The 16,083-nt window shown below is 39.9% G+C and overlaps 1 protein-coding gene across 1 annotated transcript in view; it reads left to right on the top strand.

The window, feature by feature from the left end:
• Window positions 1-16,083, top strand: part of EFHC2 (EF-hand domain containing 2) — a 171,121-nt gene that overhangs the window by 123,900 nt on the left and 31,138 nt on the right. The window contains exons 12-13 of the mRNA XM_058658995.1: window positions 12,104-12,301; window positions 14,584-14,676. Of these exons, the coding sequence (XP_058514978.1) occupies window positions 12,104-12,301; window positions 14,584-14,676 (291 nt within the window). The remainder of the gene's footprint in view (window positions 1-12,103; window positions 12,302-14,583; window positions 14,677-16,083) is intronic.

A 16,083-nucleotide genomic window follows, 5' to 3' on the forward strand; every position in this document is an offset into this window, starting at 1 on the left:
AATCTTTTTTAAGAAATTATATCAGCATTAAATTTCTTTGTATCATGCACACATTATATATATATATGAATATAAAATTCAAACATTATTTTAGAGGCCAATGGTATTATACCACAGATAAAATTAGGAATTCTCAAGAGAGAATAAGGAAAGTAAGGGCTGAATTCCTCATGTTCCATCTGAGACAAAAAACATGTTTTACATTTATCTTTGATACTTAGACAAGTACAGGTTTAAAATACAGAATCTAAAATCAAACCAGGTATATAGCCTTTAATGCAAAAGACAAATATCAAAAGAGTGCAACAGCAGTAATATGTGAACAACTGAACATGCTTAATAAGATGACAGGGAAGGAAAAAAGTCACAGGGGAGATGTGGCTGTAACTGCAAATTTTCTATTTCTGGAACTGTGCTGACATATTTCATGGGCTCACTTTCGAGATATGACCACTCCTCCTTTACTTCTCCCATTTAATTCCTTGAGCACCATATTATCAGGCATTCTTCTGGGGGAATCTTTCATATATTCTTCTTGATTTCTCTTCCCCTTCCTTTTTAGATATCCAGGAATCCCAGAGATACTTGTCTGACTAGGGAGGGTCAGACAGTTGTTACTCACCATTGCTGGGACTCCTTGTTGCTGCAAGGCTGCTGTGGAAGAGGTTCTGTCAGGCTGCTGGACAGTGCTGGGATGACTGTGATGGGCAGGTGTTCGGGGGTTAGATTTCACTAGGCTTTTAAGTTGGGAGAGGTGTGGACATGTCTATATGTTGAAAGGAAAGGGCCAGGAGGGGACCAGGAGGTCTAAGGCATAAATGATAGGCTGGACCATTGATATGTCAGTGAATAGTGAAGTGTGAAGAAGCAGTTGAGGATAGAATTTAGACCTAGTTATGCCCTTTCACATTCTCCACAATGGATGTTTTGGCCTTTGTCATTATTAAGCTTCTAACCTTACCATTTTCCTCTCATTCATGGCAGAATATCGCATCTCTAGGTTAACAGATAATGCAAAAATTCTGAGGCACAAACTTCCCTCATACCCCCCACTTCTGCTACCTCGCATTCCTCCTGTCTGTCTCAGTAGAAAAAGTAATCTCTCCTGCTGACCAAAACTCTCTTGTGTCTTACACACTCAATAAAAGACCTAGGCTCCAGTCTAAACCAAGAATGTTCAACCCTCATTGATGCTCCTCCACTCCAGTTTTTTGCCCTGCTTCCCTTTATCCCAGAAACCCTCACTGGCCAACCCACCTGCTATGATGTTTAATCTGCTCACATTGATTTCTGACCCAGCACTCTTTTCAAGGATTCCTTCACCAGTAGAAGAAAACCTGGGTATCCTAGAATGACCCACATGTGTACCTTTCATGATTGGGCCCCACCTGCCAGCTCTCTTTTATCTCTTGTTTTCTTTCTATTATGTTGAAGTCATCCTAGGAACCCTGAACATCTTAATTCAAATTGAGCAATTTTCTGAATCTCTCTGCACTTTAATTCTTCATCAGTAGAATGAGAATTGAAGTTCCTGCTGAAAGAATTGTTATGGGAATTAACTGAGCTCATGAACACAGAGCAGTGAGCTCAAAGTCTGGCATACACTGAGCATGTGCTGTTGCATTTTGTTATTCATATTTGTGTAGTTCCCCACATACACCATTTTCTTGCTCCTCCAGTCTTTAAAGCATGTAGTTCTTTCTCCCTTTTCTCCCAACTTAGCCCCTTAACCCGCACTTCTATGGGAGCCAAATTGTTTTCCATCTTTGCTCAGCTACCACCATCACTGTGAAGCCTCCCTAGATTTCATCATACACGTGCGTCTACACACCAGAGTAGATGAGGAGTATTTTCTCTGAGTGTGTCTCTAGATATATCTTTATTGCAGCCATTTTTCTGTTTTTGTTAACTTTGTTTTCCTCCTGGTGTGTAATTAACTCTAGGATGCTTGTATCAAAGACTAGGGGCCAAATATGGTTGGTTCTCTTATTCTCTAACAGCTGGCTTGGAATTAGTAATCTGTATTTGTTGAATGAATGAGTGAATGAACTTGTGGGTAGTGGGCATGCACAGACAGAACACAACAGAAGAAATATAATTTCTTAGCAGTTAAAGGGGAGAGACAGCTCCCTGCTAATGCACCTAGGAAAGCAGAAAAATATGGCCCAAGTACTTGGGCCTAACGCCCATGTGTGAGACCTGGATCAAGTTCCTAGCTCATGGCTTCATTCAGCCAGGTCCAGTCCTGGCCATTGCCATCATTTAGGGAATTAACCAGTGGATGGAATGTTGGCAACAGCCCAGACTGGACCAGACCAAAGCCAGGAGCCTGGAACTCCATCTGCCTCTCCCACATGGGTGGCAGCAACTCAAGTACTTGAGCCCTCATCTGCTCATTAACAGGAAGCTGGGTGGGAAGCAGAATAACCAAGACTTAAACTAAAAGTCTGATATGGAATGTGGGCATTGCAAGTGGCAGCTTAACCTGGTGTGCCGCAATGCCTGCCCATCAAATCAATATTGATTAAAATGAGATATCATTTTTACTGTTGAATTGGGAAACACCTTTTTAAAAAAATTTATCTGAGAAGGAGAGAGAAAGAGAGCACTCTCAATGACTGGTTCACTACCTAAATACGTACAACAACCTGGCTGATGAGCTGGGAACTCAGTCAAGATTTCTCACATGGGTAACAGGAACCCAATTACTTGAGCCATCATTGCTGTCTCCCCTGGTCTTCACTAACAGAAGCTAAAAGCAGGACTTGTTGCCCAGTATAAAACCCAGGTAATTTGATAGGGGACTATGGGCATTTTGACTGCTAAGCTATATACCTGCCCAGGAAGCTTTGAAAAAGAATAAAATCCAGTGTAGGTTCTCCGTCATTGCTGGCAGGAGGTTAAAAGCAACTTCACACCGTGTACAAATATCCTTTAAGATGCCCTTTTCTGGGGCACTTACGGCACACAGAGCAGGCCCAATCCCCACTTTGGACACCCACATCCCATATTGGAGTGCCTAGTTCAAGTGCTTCTGAGCTAACTTCCTGCTAGTGTATATGGGAGAGCGCAAGTGATGATCCACATGATTGGATTCTTTCTCTCTTTCCATCATTCTGTCTTCCAAATAAATAAATCTTATAAACCGATAAAAGGTCTCTTTTACTCTACCTCTAGAGAATACTACCAAAGGCAGTCATCAAAAATATATGTTTGCTTATGTGAATATTCATTTTGACATTATTCATATAAGAATTTGGAAAAAATGATGAAATAGCCAATAACAGAAGTTACCATTTAGCATTTTGGTTTTAGAATATGTGATCCAATGGAAATGTTGAGTTAGAAAAGGGCAGACTCGGAAATATGTTCACAGTTACTAAGGGGAAAAAAAACCCACCAAACACCCACATACAGAAAAGAGAGTTGTGAAGAAATGTACCAGGATATGTACTTGGTCATATTTGGGTGGTGAAAGTGTGCACGATTTTTCTTTTTTTCCCTTGTATATAGTATCCCAATTCTCTATAGTTTCTTGTATAATGGAATGATGCTAGTAAGTTTTATATTTTAAACTGTATATTCAAACAGAATGAAACATTTGTTTATAGTATTAATAATCATTTGATATGAGTATGTTTTGAATTACTAAATTGATTATAAACAACTGGAGAGCCCAGACCCCTGTCTCGCATCCTGTATTCAGCTGTGGCATGCACATTAAGGGCCCCTGATAAGCATACACGCACGGCCTTGTAGACCTCTGAAATATCTGGCAACCCATTCGGAACCCATTGAAAACAAAAAACGAAACAAGTGGGAGGGAGGGTTGTTTGGAGGCAGAAGATACCTGAAAACAGAGTGGGAGCTAATGAAAAGGAAAGTAACTTGAAAATTAAGAATTTTGGTTGCAATAAAATGAATATTTGTCCTTTTCTGTTTACATTACAAGTTAGCCATCATTATTGAGACTTTGTTTCCTATTAAAAATGTTGATTTTTTTAATTATTATTTTATTTTGATAATCTTTACATAGTTGATTAGGGCACAAAGGGTCAAGTGCTACAGGAAAGTGGGTAAGACCATTGTTTCCACATTCTCTCTGTCTCTCTCTCTTTTTGTATCTGGGGTAAGGGGGGAGATAAAGGGAGAAGCTCCACCCAGCCTCCCACCCATCCCAGGGTCTGACATGGGGCATGATCCGAGGACACTGCCCAAGTGTTTTTGATAATTCAACAGTTCTAAGTTGCTACCAGTCACACCATTCCAAGCATAGTGAAATCTTTCCAGAATCCACTGGCTGACACAGTCCACTTTAGAAACTCCATTTGCCCAGATTTTGACTGCCAACACATGGCTGGGGTAGATGATCGATTTGTTCTGTCTTCCATCCTCTGTTGTGTTACCAAGTGTCCTCTGCAAGTTCCAATGGGGTGCCATATCCTCCATGTGCACCTGGTTTAAAAAAACACAAATCACAGGGCCAGCATTGTGGCACAACTGGTTAAGCTACTGGCCACAACACTGGCATCCTATGGGCCCCAGTTTATATCCCAGCTGTTCAACTTCTAATCCAGTTCCCTGCTAATGTACCTGGGGAAACAGTGAAAGATGTGCCCAAGTCTTGGACCCCAGCACCCACGTGGGAAAGCTGGATAAAGTTTCAGACTCGTGGCTTCCCTGGCCATGGTGTCCATTTAGGGGCTGAACCAACAGATGAAAGATCTTTCTCTCTCTCTAACTCTGTCTTTCAGACAAATAAATCTGCTATTTTAAATCACTGCTTTATTTCATTTAAATATATAATGTACCAAATTGTGGAAGAATTAATAGATGAACTTTTAAAAGGATTTCTAAAGTTAAAACTCCATGAAAACTAGACTGTTAATATAATGTACAGCAATTGCTCTTAATTGCGTGGGAATATCTAATTTTGTTTGGCTCTACTTAAACAGCCCCAAAGTGGAGTGCACCAAGACATACTGAATTTCAAACTAAATAAGTTAAAATTACCATGTACATTCCACTACATGTCAAAACAGGAAGAGCAGTAGTATTTGATGTGAAATGAAGATTAGAGCAATAATAAAGAGAAAACAAGAAGTTGCTTACATTTGTTTGGAATAAGAAACTAAGAAACCAGGGTCAGTGAGTCTCAATGCAGATGTACTTCTCCTTGGGAAAAATATTTCAAAAATTCAGTTTACAAAGCAAATCAATTTGACAGTAATTATTTATATTGAAAAAGAGTCTGCAGTTTTCAGAAGGATCTAGTTCAGGGTTTAGTGTGTTTGTTTGTCATTATGAACTTGACAGAAATGAGAAGAATTTAAAGCTTAGATGTTAGATGCCATTGGCAATTAAAAATGACCAAAATGAAGGGAACGTATTTTTATGGGTAATAGTGGAAGAGGTCATCTAATTTGATTTCTAGAAAATGTTTGTGGAGCTTTTCAGTTTTATCTGATATATAAATAGAGGCACACCTGGAGCTTATTACTTTATCACTTCTAGTATATTCCTGAATATGACTATTTGTAACAAACATACAGTTTTCCTTTTACATTCTCCAGATAATTTCAAAGATTTCTGAGTCAATAAAAACATTTCATATTTCTCCAAGGTAAACCTGCTTGAGAGAAATCACTCTTCCATTTTATTATAAGTTGAAATTATCTCCTTTGTGAAATGATGACAACATTCAAATGGCTGCCACTTTCTGAGCATTCAGAGCTGCTAACACTATGCTGTACACTTTTCATATCATGCTAACTTGATGCTGACTTCTCATGCATTTAGTGAACTGTTCACTGTAGAGGGATGACTATGTGCTTGGGCCCATTTAAGGTGCTGCAGATTCATCAGGGAAGAAACAGGCCTATAGTCCTGTCCTCTGTGTAGCCTACATGCTAGTGCAGGTGGGAGGGAGAGAAAGATGGTAATACAAAATAAGTAACTGAATTAGAGACTAGGTTGGAATGTGATGAGTAACACTGAGGAAAAGAAAGTAGAAACAGGAGTTGGGGAAAGCCAGAGCTGGAGAGGGAAGAGTCACACTTTTAACAAAGGATAGTCATGGAAACTTTCAGAGTGGCTGAACCCCCACAGCTGACCATCCCAATTAGGACAAACAGCAAAAGCAAAAACCTTGAAAGTGGAACCTGTTGACTGAGAAAAGCATGGAGTGTGTAGCAAGGCAAGGACAGAGGTAAACATGGGGAGCGTCTTAAGGAATGAGTTCTGAGAGATAGCAGAGCTCTACTTGGAGAAAGATGGCAAGGCCTCAGAGGATTTGAACAGGGAAATGACATAGTTTGACTAATGGTGTAACAGGATCATCCTGGCTCCTGCAGCAAAATAAAATGCTATGACGCAAGTGGTCTTGTCTAGTTTCACAGATAAAGGAATTAAGGCTCAGAGAAAGTAAGGAATTAACGATCAGACAAGCTAAGTAATTTACCACATTCCCATTTACTAGACAACTGGTTGGACTAGAATTTTAATCCATGCTGTGTAATCCAGAAGCTCACACTTTTCCCACTGCAACATACCAGCTACCAATTGATAAGTCTGTGACCTTGGCTGAAGTTAGATGACTTTCAATGACTCATCTTTTTTCCCTTTTCTCTGGTGTTCCTTGGCATCCCTGGCAAGGCCACTGTTTTTCACAACCCCAGAAGCAACTGGTTATATTATAAATATATAAATTCATTTCTCTGATAGTGCAAAGTTGGCAGCTCAAGTAGCCACATGTGATTGCATTGTTCTCCAGTGAGATTGAATTGACTTTGAACTCTGGTTAAGCCTTCAGCAATACATGGTTGGTCAGAATTTGTGCTGGCCCCACTTTGATGTATCTGCCTATCTTTCCTTCCTCTGACATGTCTTTTTCCAGCCATCTCTTACCACCCTCTACTATCTAGCAACACTCTAGTCCAGCAATATAGTATGCTGGCATGTGACATCTCTATGGGTAACTTGGGCGCACAATTGTAAGAGCAAGCCTGAGCCTGAGCGACTGGGATGTAAACAGGTGTGCACGTCTTCTAATGAGAGGAAGGAAAACACACTGTATTTCATGAATATCAGATTGAAGATATGACAAATGATGCCACCTAATTGTCATCAAAATTGCGGCTTAGTTTAATTTAAGCTCAACTCAATTTTCTTGTGTGCTTTACAACCTAAGCTTTAGGCCTGTGACTGCTTGTTTATGCTGAAACTAATTTTGGGTGTTTGTTTGAAAGACATTGCTTAGACTTTCACAACTCAACATGTAGGAAAATACTCTGAAAGTCAGAGCTTTAAAGGGAAATTTTGACCATTACTTGACTGGATGACTTTAATGGAGTTCTATCAATAACGCTCTATGGCATTTCATGTTTGAGAATTCTATATAGTTGCCCCAGTATCCCAGAGCAATTTGGCATCTTTTTCAGTCTTATGAGTTTAGTTACAAAACAGTGAAAATCATGGCAGCATGTCTGATAAGATTAACTAATACCATGATAATATATTTTATCATATAAAATATTAGCGCTGGGAATGTGACGCAAGGATGGGTAAAGGGAAAACTCGCCTGTCATTTGAGTCCACAAGGTTAGTGATGGTAATTGCCAAACACAACATCAACATGTTTACAACCATATCCTAGGGTTTTATGCCCATTGAAACGATTGCACCAGAAATTGGGTATCAAATCCTATTTCAAATGTAGGTAAGAAAGGGCTGTGTGTAGTGGAGATTGAACCTCTGCTTTTGTGGCTGCTGTGCAATGTGCAGAAAACAGTGAAGTGGTTTTCCAGTAGAGTAAGCAGAATCAACGTACACCCCAGTAATTCCACTCCTAGACAGACATAGACCTTCAAAAGTTCATGCCAGAATGGAATTGAAAGTTTATTATGATGCTAAAAAATTGAGCTCCATGAATAGTTTTGTTTCTATAGTACTGCTACTCATTTTTCTAGGAAAAGTTTTTGATGACTCTTTATATATAATTCAAAAGAATGAAAAACAGGTACTCAGACAAAGACTTGCATATGAATGGTCACAGTAGTGCTAATCACAATAGGCAAAAGGTGGTAACACCCCAGACGTCTGTTAGTGCACAGATGTATGACAAAATGTGCAGTGTTCATACATCAGAGTATTCTGTCACAAAAAGGAATGAAATATAACAGCATGCTTATAGCATGGGCTAATCTTTTTTAAATTGTTTTTTATTGATTACATTGCATTATGTGACACAGTTTTATAGGCGCATGGGTTGATCTTAAAAACATGTTTCTGAGATGGACCAGTCACAAAATACCAGATCATGAATTATTCCATTTATATGCAATATCTTGAGTAGACAAATTTACAAATTTATAGAAACAAGAAGCCCTTGAGTGATTGCAGACAGAGGGGAGGACTGGGTAGAGGGGCATGAAAATGAAGTAGCTACATGATAGTAAGGGGTTTCTCTGGAATGATGAAAATTTTTGAAGCCAGAGATGGTAGCTGCATATCTTGTTGAATAGTCAATGTCACAAGAAGTGATTTTTGTGCTGTGCGTGTACTTTCCACAATTTTTTAAAAGAAAAAGCAATGTGCTACTTTTCAAAATATTCTTGATTTTTGATTAAAAGTATTTGACAGAAAGAGCAAGTTCCAGCAGAAGTGCGTGCAGCAAAGGCAGGACAAAATGGCGATAGTTGTGATATGTCTGCCAAGTGACGCTTAGACTCTGCAGCTGAGTTCCCTGATGGAGAGAGCTGTCCTCGTATGGGCACATCAGACAGATGTGCACCTGCTCTGGGAATCCCTGGTACCCTGTAGCATGCATGGTGATTTTAGGTGTGGTGCAGCTTGTTTGGCGCTCTCACATCAAACCAGGAAAAGCTGTGGAATACTGGGCTATTAAAAATTTGAGCATACAACTACCCAGCAGAGAGAGATTTTCCCTGCAGTGACGCCAGGATGATTGCAGTTTATCCAGTGAAAAGGAGCATAAACTTTTATGATCTGGTAGTGCTATAGTAGCTTAGAAGTATGTGGAAAGATTCTTGTTACAGCTGCACAAATTCTTTTTCTGTGTCCTTGTGAGTATGCTGCTTGTTCCTCCTCTTCAGATCATGGTCTACTCTCTGATGGAAAAAACTTTCAAATGTTTTTTTTTTCCCTGACAATGAAGATAACATTTGATTATTACAATAGTTCAGAAAAGTAAAAATATGCTAAAAATGAAAGGCTGAAATGTCAACAATCAGGATTAATGCAATTGCTGCTTTGGTACTATTTGTTCCAGCCTTGAGTTTTACCAGGATTGTGCAGTATTTCTACACAGCCTAGAAATCTTGCATGCCAGTAAATACCCCTTGCCATCATATTTGTTGTGGCGGCCTAGTGTTCTGTTGTATATGTGATTATGACTGCTCCATGATCACTGTTGTAAGGGAGTCGGAGGCATCCCTTATAGCGGCTCCTCCATGGTCACTTAGGCCTTTGACAGACATACCTGGTGACTCAATGATTTATTTGGTTCATTGTTCGAGGGACTGGGGAATCCAAGTGTGTGGCACCAGCATTGGTATTGTCTTTTCTGCTGCATCATAACATGGCAAATACCATTGCATGGTGAGAGTGAATGGGTATCATCTCAGATCTGTCTTCCTCTTCCTACAAAGTCGCTAATGTTGTAATGAGGCCCTCACTCTCATGACCTCATCTAATCCTAACGACCTCCCAAAGAACCCATCTCCAGATTTAATCACTAGTGGTCTTGGGATTTAAATTTCTAGCACATCAACTTTTGGGGGGAATACATTCAAACCATAACATTGGAAGGGAGCTGGTGTTGTGGCCTAGCACATCAAGCTGCTGCCCACATCGCCAGCATTCCATATGGGGGCCTGTTTGTGTCCCAGTTGTTCTGACTTCTGATCCAAATTCCTGCTATTAGCCTGGCAAAGCAGCAAATGATGGCCAGAGTGTTTGGGCACCTGACATCTAAGAGACCCTAATGAAGCTCCCGGCTTTACTTTGGCCCAGCCTTGCTGTTGAACCATGGGGTGGAAGATTTTTATCTGTGTGACTCTTCCAAAATAAATAAAAATTCAGCTCAAAATTCACCATCTTCATTATTATTTACATTTTAAAAAACAGTTTACTTATTTATTGGAAAAGCAGAGTGATAGAGAAGGAGGGGGAGAGTGAAAGAGATTTTTTATCTTCTGGTTCATTCTCCAAATGGCTGCAATGGCTAGGTTTGGGCTAGGTCTGAGCCAGGAGTCTGGAACTGCATCAGGGTCTCCCACATGGGTGGTATGCGTTCAAGTACTTGGATGTCTTTCAGTGCTTTCCCAGGCACATTAGCAGAGAGCTGGATCAGAAGCAGAGCGGCCAAGACTCAAACCAGCATCATAAGTGATGCCTTCGCCCATTGTGCCAAAGAGCTGGTGCCCAAAACCCCACTGCCTTTAGGAAGCTCTCCTGACTGAGCCCCACTCCATCTGAACACTCTACCTTCCATTCCAACAGAAGAGGAAGGATGGAAGGAAGGAAGGAAGGAGGGAGAGAAAGAGACTGAGAGAGAAGTATGCAGGAGCATGGACTTTGGAGCCGAATGGTATGGGTTTGCATTCTGGCTTTTGCAATACTGGGTGGGTCATTTAACATTTCTGTATGTCAGTGTTGTGATCTGCAGAGGGGGATAATAACAACAGCTAACTCCAAGCTCAGATAAGATGATGCATGCCAGAAGTACCTGGCAGCACCTGACTTGAGTCATGGCTAGTCCCCAGCAAATGGCAGAGTCTGCTAATCAGTTCATTCGGGGAGTCCTGCCCCTGGCTTTGAGAGCTTGTCTGTACATGTGGGAAGCCCCAGTACATTATGGACTCTGAGAAGTTCAGATGGCCGTAGTGCTTTTTACAGTGTTTCCAATTCCCTCAGCTCCCTGCCAGTATTACTGATTGATTGGAAAAATCTCACTTGTTAAACTGGTGGGTTTTTTTTTATTATTGAATTTGCCCTTCTTATTTTTTCCATGGAAAATACAAAATGCTCAAATCCCCTTTTCTTCAAAGCACCCAGGAACCCTGAGAAGTAAAGATAGGGGAAATGCAGTTATTTCAGGTAGATCAGCATCTAAAATATAAGGAAATGCTGGAACAGAACAACCTAGAATTCTAAAATGATAATAATGAGCAGAATTATCTAAAATAACTGAAAACTATTTTTTTCTGATAGACCAATTTATAGTAAAAGGACAAATAAAACCTTGTGTTCCCTTATTTATTCAGGATTCTTGGGAACCGAATAATTTCCAGTAAGTAGATTTTCCAGATAATAGAAGCTTACCCATGTAACCACTGAAACATTTTGTAGTTCAACCATTTTGATGTAATTATTTCTAATGAATGCTGCATAGTTTATTGCTTTCATATGGAGGCTATATTGAAAACAATACAGCTAATTTGTTAGGCTTTGGGACCCAGTTGGTAATACATTGTTGTTGTTTTGGTTTTAACTCTGCCAAAGAATCTCAGAGTAATTTGCCTTCTAAGGACTCAGGCAACTGTTCGTTTACAGAGCTCTTTTAACTTAGTTCCACCCCACCCCCTTATTTTTCTCCCATTGCCAGGGCATGCCAGATTTTACTTTTTCCTATGGAAGTATATATGATTGTTTTTTGCAACCCCAGAATGCCTTTCTAATGTATGGATTTGTAAATTTTGTACCTTGGGAAATCAGACACCTGAGTCTGTTACTTTTTTTGTGTAAGCAAGATTAACAGGTATTCAGTAAAGTTATGTGCTTAATGGTAGTTATTTTGACCATTCAGCGACTTTAAAATTTTACGTTGTGATTGCAGGCTGTTATCTGGTTGAAGCTTGACTCCAGGCGAAATACCACTTTATTTCAAAGCTGTAATGCTGATGATTTTCCATTCTAGCATTGGTACCGTCCTGCTGCTCCTAAATTAAGTAGAGAAATTAAAGAACAGTGATCCCTTGTCCTCCACTGAGTTAGAAAATGTTTTGAAAAATGTGGTCTGGATCTTTTTAAAGAGAAGTAAAATAGTCTTAGATATTATTGTGTTTTCCCATTTCCTTTACAGAGACTTGCTGTTACATATGAATGTCAAAAATCTCACAGAGCAGGATATTATAACCATTGCACGTCACTACCGTGCGCCTGATGAACCATGTCCACAACTGAGTATCTTAATAGCAAAGGCCCATGACCGGCTCAAGAAAAGCCTCTATGAAAATTTTGACACGCTCATTTTACGTTGTATGTGTGAAGATCGAGAACAGTAAGCTTTTGTTTTATTGATTCTAATTTATAAATTAAGTATCTAGAACCTTGAATAATGAAGGAACTTAAATGTTATCAAAAAGGGCAGAAATAAAATTGACCTCCTTGGGGCTGGCACAGTGGCATAGGACGGGCGTCCCATATAGGCACCAGTTCATGTTCTAGTTGCTCTAGTTCCCATCCAGGTCCCTGCTTATGGCCTGGGAAAGCAGTGGAGGATGGGACCCTGCACCTGTGTGGGAGACCCAGAAGAGCTCCTGGCTCCTGACTTCAGATCAGCTAAGCTCTGGCTGTTGCAGCCACTTGAGGAATGAACCAGCAGATGGAAGACCTTTCTCTCTGTTTTTCTTCCTCTGTATAAATCTGCCTTTCCAGTAAAAATAAGTGAATCTTTTTAAAAAATGACCTCTCTCATTGTACTCCATTGTTTAGCACAGCCACCTTAAAATGTTCTGGAGAGAATCTGAGTAAAGATATTTTGTAATGATGATAAGCATCCTTGATGGACTAGAAGAAGCCCAATGTCTTTAAAAGAACAGGCTTCCCCATTGCATTTTTTTCCACTTGTTTCTAGAAGCATTTTAAACATAGTAAATCATGTTGATAGAAGGTTTAACTCTGAGATGTCCTCTCATGTTATCTTAGTGTTATCTGGGACATTTATTAATGTGACCTTTATAATTAACAGAACAGGAAATTTTCAAGTAAATTCTCTATAGAATTTCCTTGAGATTATTCTTGGAAATAATGAAGCTTAGCATAATCTGTTTCTAACACATCGATCCTGTGCATGTTGAACTTCATTCAGCCGTTGTTACATACAGCAGATAACCAGTTTGATGTCTTTTGGAATTCATCTTACAGACCCGACACAATGGGATGGGAGACAGTGGGGTGGAGGGATGTATACATTTACTGATTTCATCTGGTGAGTTAGGAAATCTTAGTTCTCGTCTTGCTTCTGCCCCTGTTACTGAACACCACTGCCCTCTCTTCTTGGTAATCTTTTTTTCATTCCCATACTTGAAGCTTGTATCCAGGTTGGTCATATACATACCTTAAATACCTTGAAGGGACACTTAGTTTATCTTAAAATGAACATGATTTTTTTTCTAATTTGTTTTTTCTATACGTTATATGTGGGTTTTTATTAAGTTAGTATTTTTTCTTTATAAATTTATTTTTTTCCAAGACACAGAATGATTTATTCCTCAAAGACTTGCAAAAGCTGAGGCTGAGACAGACTAAAGGCAGGAACCTGGACTTCAATCCAGGCTCATATGGGTGGAAGGCACCAGTCACTTGCTGCCTTGCTAAGAAGCCAAAATCAGAAGCAGGGTACCCAGGACTGGAATGCAGGCACTCTAATAGGGGCTACAAGCATCTCACATGGTACCTTAGTTATTGTACCTACTAAGCGCCTGCCCCAGCTTCTGTCCTTAAGCTTACTTGAGTCTCCTAAAAAAATAGATGACCTGAACTTGACTCCTGGTCCTGCCTTTCACCCTGGTAGTGCCTCTTCCTTAGGTAGTGACATTCCTTCAATAAAGGATACTTCCTGGAAGCAATGGACCAGCTTGATCAGACACCCTAGGGTTCTACCCTATCCAACAAGCTTTGATTCTAAACACAGATGTTCTCATTGCAAAGAAAAGAGCCCACTTCCCTTCTAATTAGTACTAATATGTGGGGTGCCTGGAAGGACATTCACTTCCACACCCCCAGCATACTTGAGAAAATTGATTGCTGGATTGCTTAAGAGAAAGCCACTTGCTTCTCACAGAATTAAAGTGAATCTGAAGGCCATAGCTAAGACTTCGAAGTTACAATGTTTGGGTCCAAAGAAAAGACCAGAAAAACACCCTTAAGCCATATCATACTTGTGTTGGAGGCTCTAGATGCCTGTCAAATTAAGAGATGTTTTCAGATATCAGAACTGTTTTTGACCAATGGTCAAGAATGCGGATCGATTACTTAGAGCAACACTTGTGGCTGCAGCCTTAATAGGCTGTATTATCACCAACCAAGAATTTCGATCTTGATGGGAAGACCTCTTGGTAAGGATAGAATCTGGTGATCTTGGAAATGGAAAAAGTTGGTGAAATACAATAGGACTGTTTTTCTTTACTGTGAATTCCAATAGCAATTTTAGCCCTTATTTTCATGTGCACATTTTTAGTGCCTGCCCCAGGTGTATTTTTCTTTCCAATGGCATGAAAGTGTTACTAAAGAGTGTAGGTATATAAAAGCCCATTAATTTTATATTTTGTTTTAATGCAGAAAACATGTATTGCCTACCAAAGACATCAGGAGGCTGTGCAAAGCCTCCAGGCTACCACTGAAGGGAGATCTTCTGGAATCCCTACTGGCCAAGTAAGTGAGCACTCCACCCTTGATGGGAATTGCCTTGCATGTTGTTGTTATGAGAATTCTCACTGGTTTTACATTGACCTGTCATTGTCTTTGACTTAATCTTTTCATTATATCATGACTTACCTCCATATATAACTTACAAAGGAAAAATCAGTCATGCTTTTGAATGTTAGAGAGCTTATTAGTAATTATTATTACTAATAACAAGTAATAATATGTTAATATTATTAATGTAACAATTATACATAATTAATATAATAATAATTACATAATAATAATTATTAGAGACTATGGTGTCATAAAAGGTGAACACAATGAAGTTCTTTCTAAAACATCACTTGTGTTGGACCTAATCTTTTGACTTGCTGGTACCACCCACCTAGCTACCCAGACTTTAATCGCTGTTTTTGCTCTCTATGGCTTTACTCCAGCTGCTTGCCTGGCTTACATATCTTGGTCGTTCTAACATGTGTCAGACATGTGCTAGGCATTGTGACCATGGCATTGGGTACATTCATGTATTCCTGTCTTGCTAACAGTTTTGAATTGTGTCTACAAATAGTCTGTGGATCAGAATGCCCTGACAGTTTTCCCTCCTTCCACATGCTTACATCCATTCTCCCCAGTCCAGTCCCACTATCTTCTTCTGATCCACATTTCTCTTGACCCTTACAGGGCCTCTGTGTTGGTATTACTGCCACTGGTCTCTGCATTTTAAGGTCTTTCTTTCAGTGGTGGCAGTTTATTCGCTAAGAGAAGACAGAACTCCTTGACTTTGAAACTGCTTCTCTATCATAGGGCTTAGGGAAGAAGAAAGGAAAAGGTGTTTTAACTGTGTTTGCTTTTGTTTCCTACCAGCTGTGTGAGAGATAAGTAGGTCATCCTGGTATTGAGAACCTGTAGTGAACTAGGCATGTCTAGGGGTAGGAGTGCTCCAAAGAGTTAGCACATCCCCAAAACTGCCGTTCCTCTTTCTTGTGTTTTTTTTTTTTTCCCGCATTTCCCACAAGTATCTCCTATCTTCCCACATTCTTGCATTTTCTTTATTTCTTCAGCAGGTAATGGCTTCCAATTTTCTTTCCCTGCAATTAGTTTGCTCTTCTTTCAAGACCCATTTTCAAGTGGTACCACATCTGCTGGAGCCCTTTTTCATTTGCCAGCTGGATGGTTGGAATGATCCTCTCCTGCTAAGGCCTCTCATAGCATTCGTTGTTTATGTTTCTCCTTTTGTGCTTTGCCTTGTAAGGTTGTGCCTTGACCTGTGGTCTGTTCAGATGAAGACAGATGCTGCTGTTTGATTTTTCCACCTGTAACAAAGGATTGTCACTTCTTGACAGTTTAACACACACGCACACCATACTCACTTGGTTTCTTTTAGTCTTTGATTCACATCCTAGCTGTGTCATC

This window comes from Ochotona princeps, chromosome X (genome assembly GCF_030435755.1).
Source record: "Ochotona princeps isolate mOchPri1 chromosome X, mOchPri1.hap1, whole genome shotgun sequence".
Lineage (NCBI taxonomy): Eukaryota > Metazoa > Chordata > Mammalia > Lagomorpha > Ochotonidae > Ochotona > Ochotona princeps.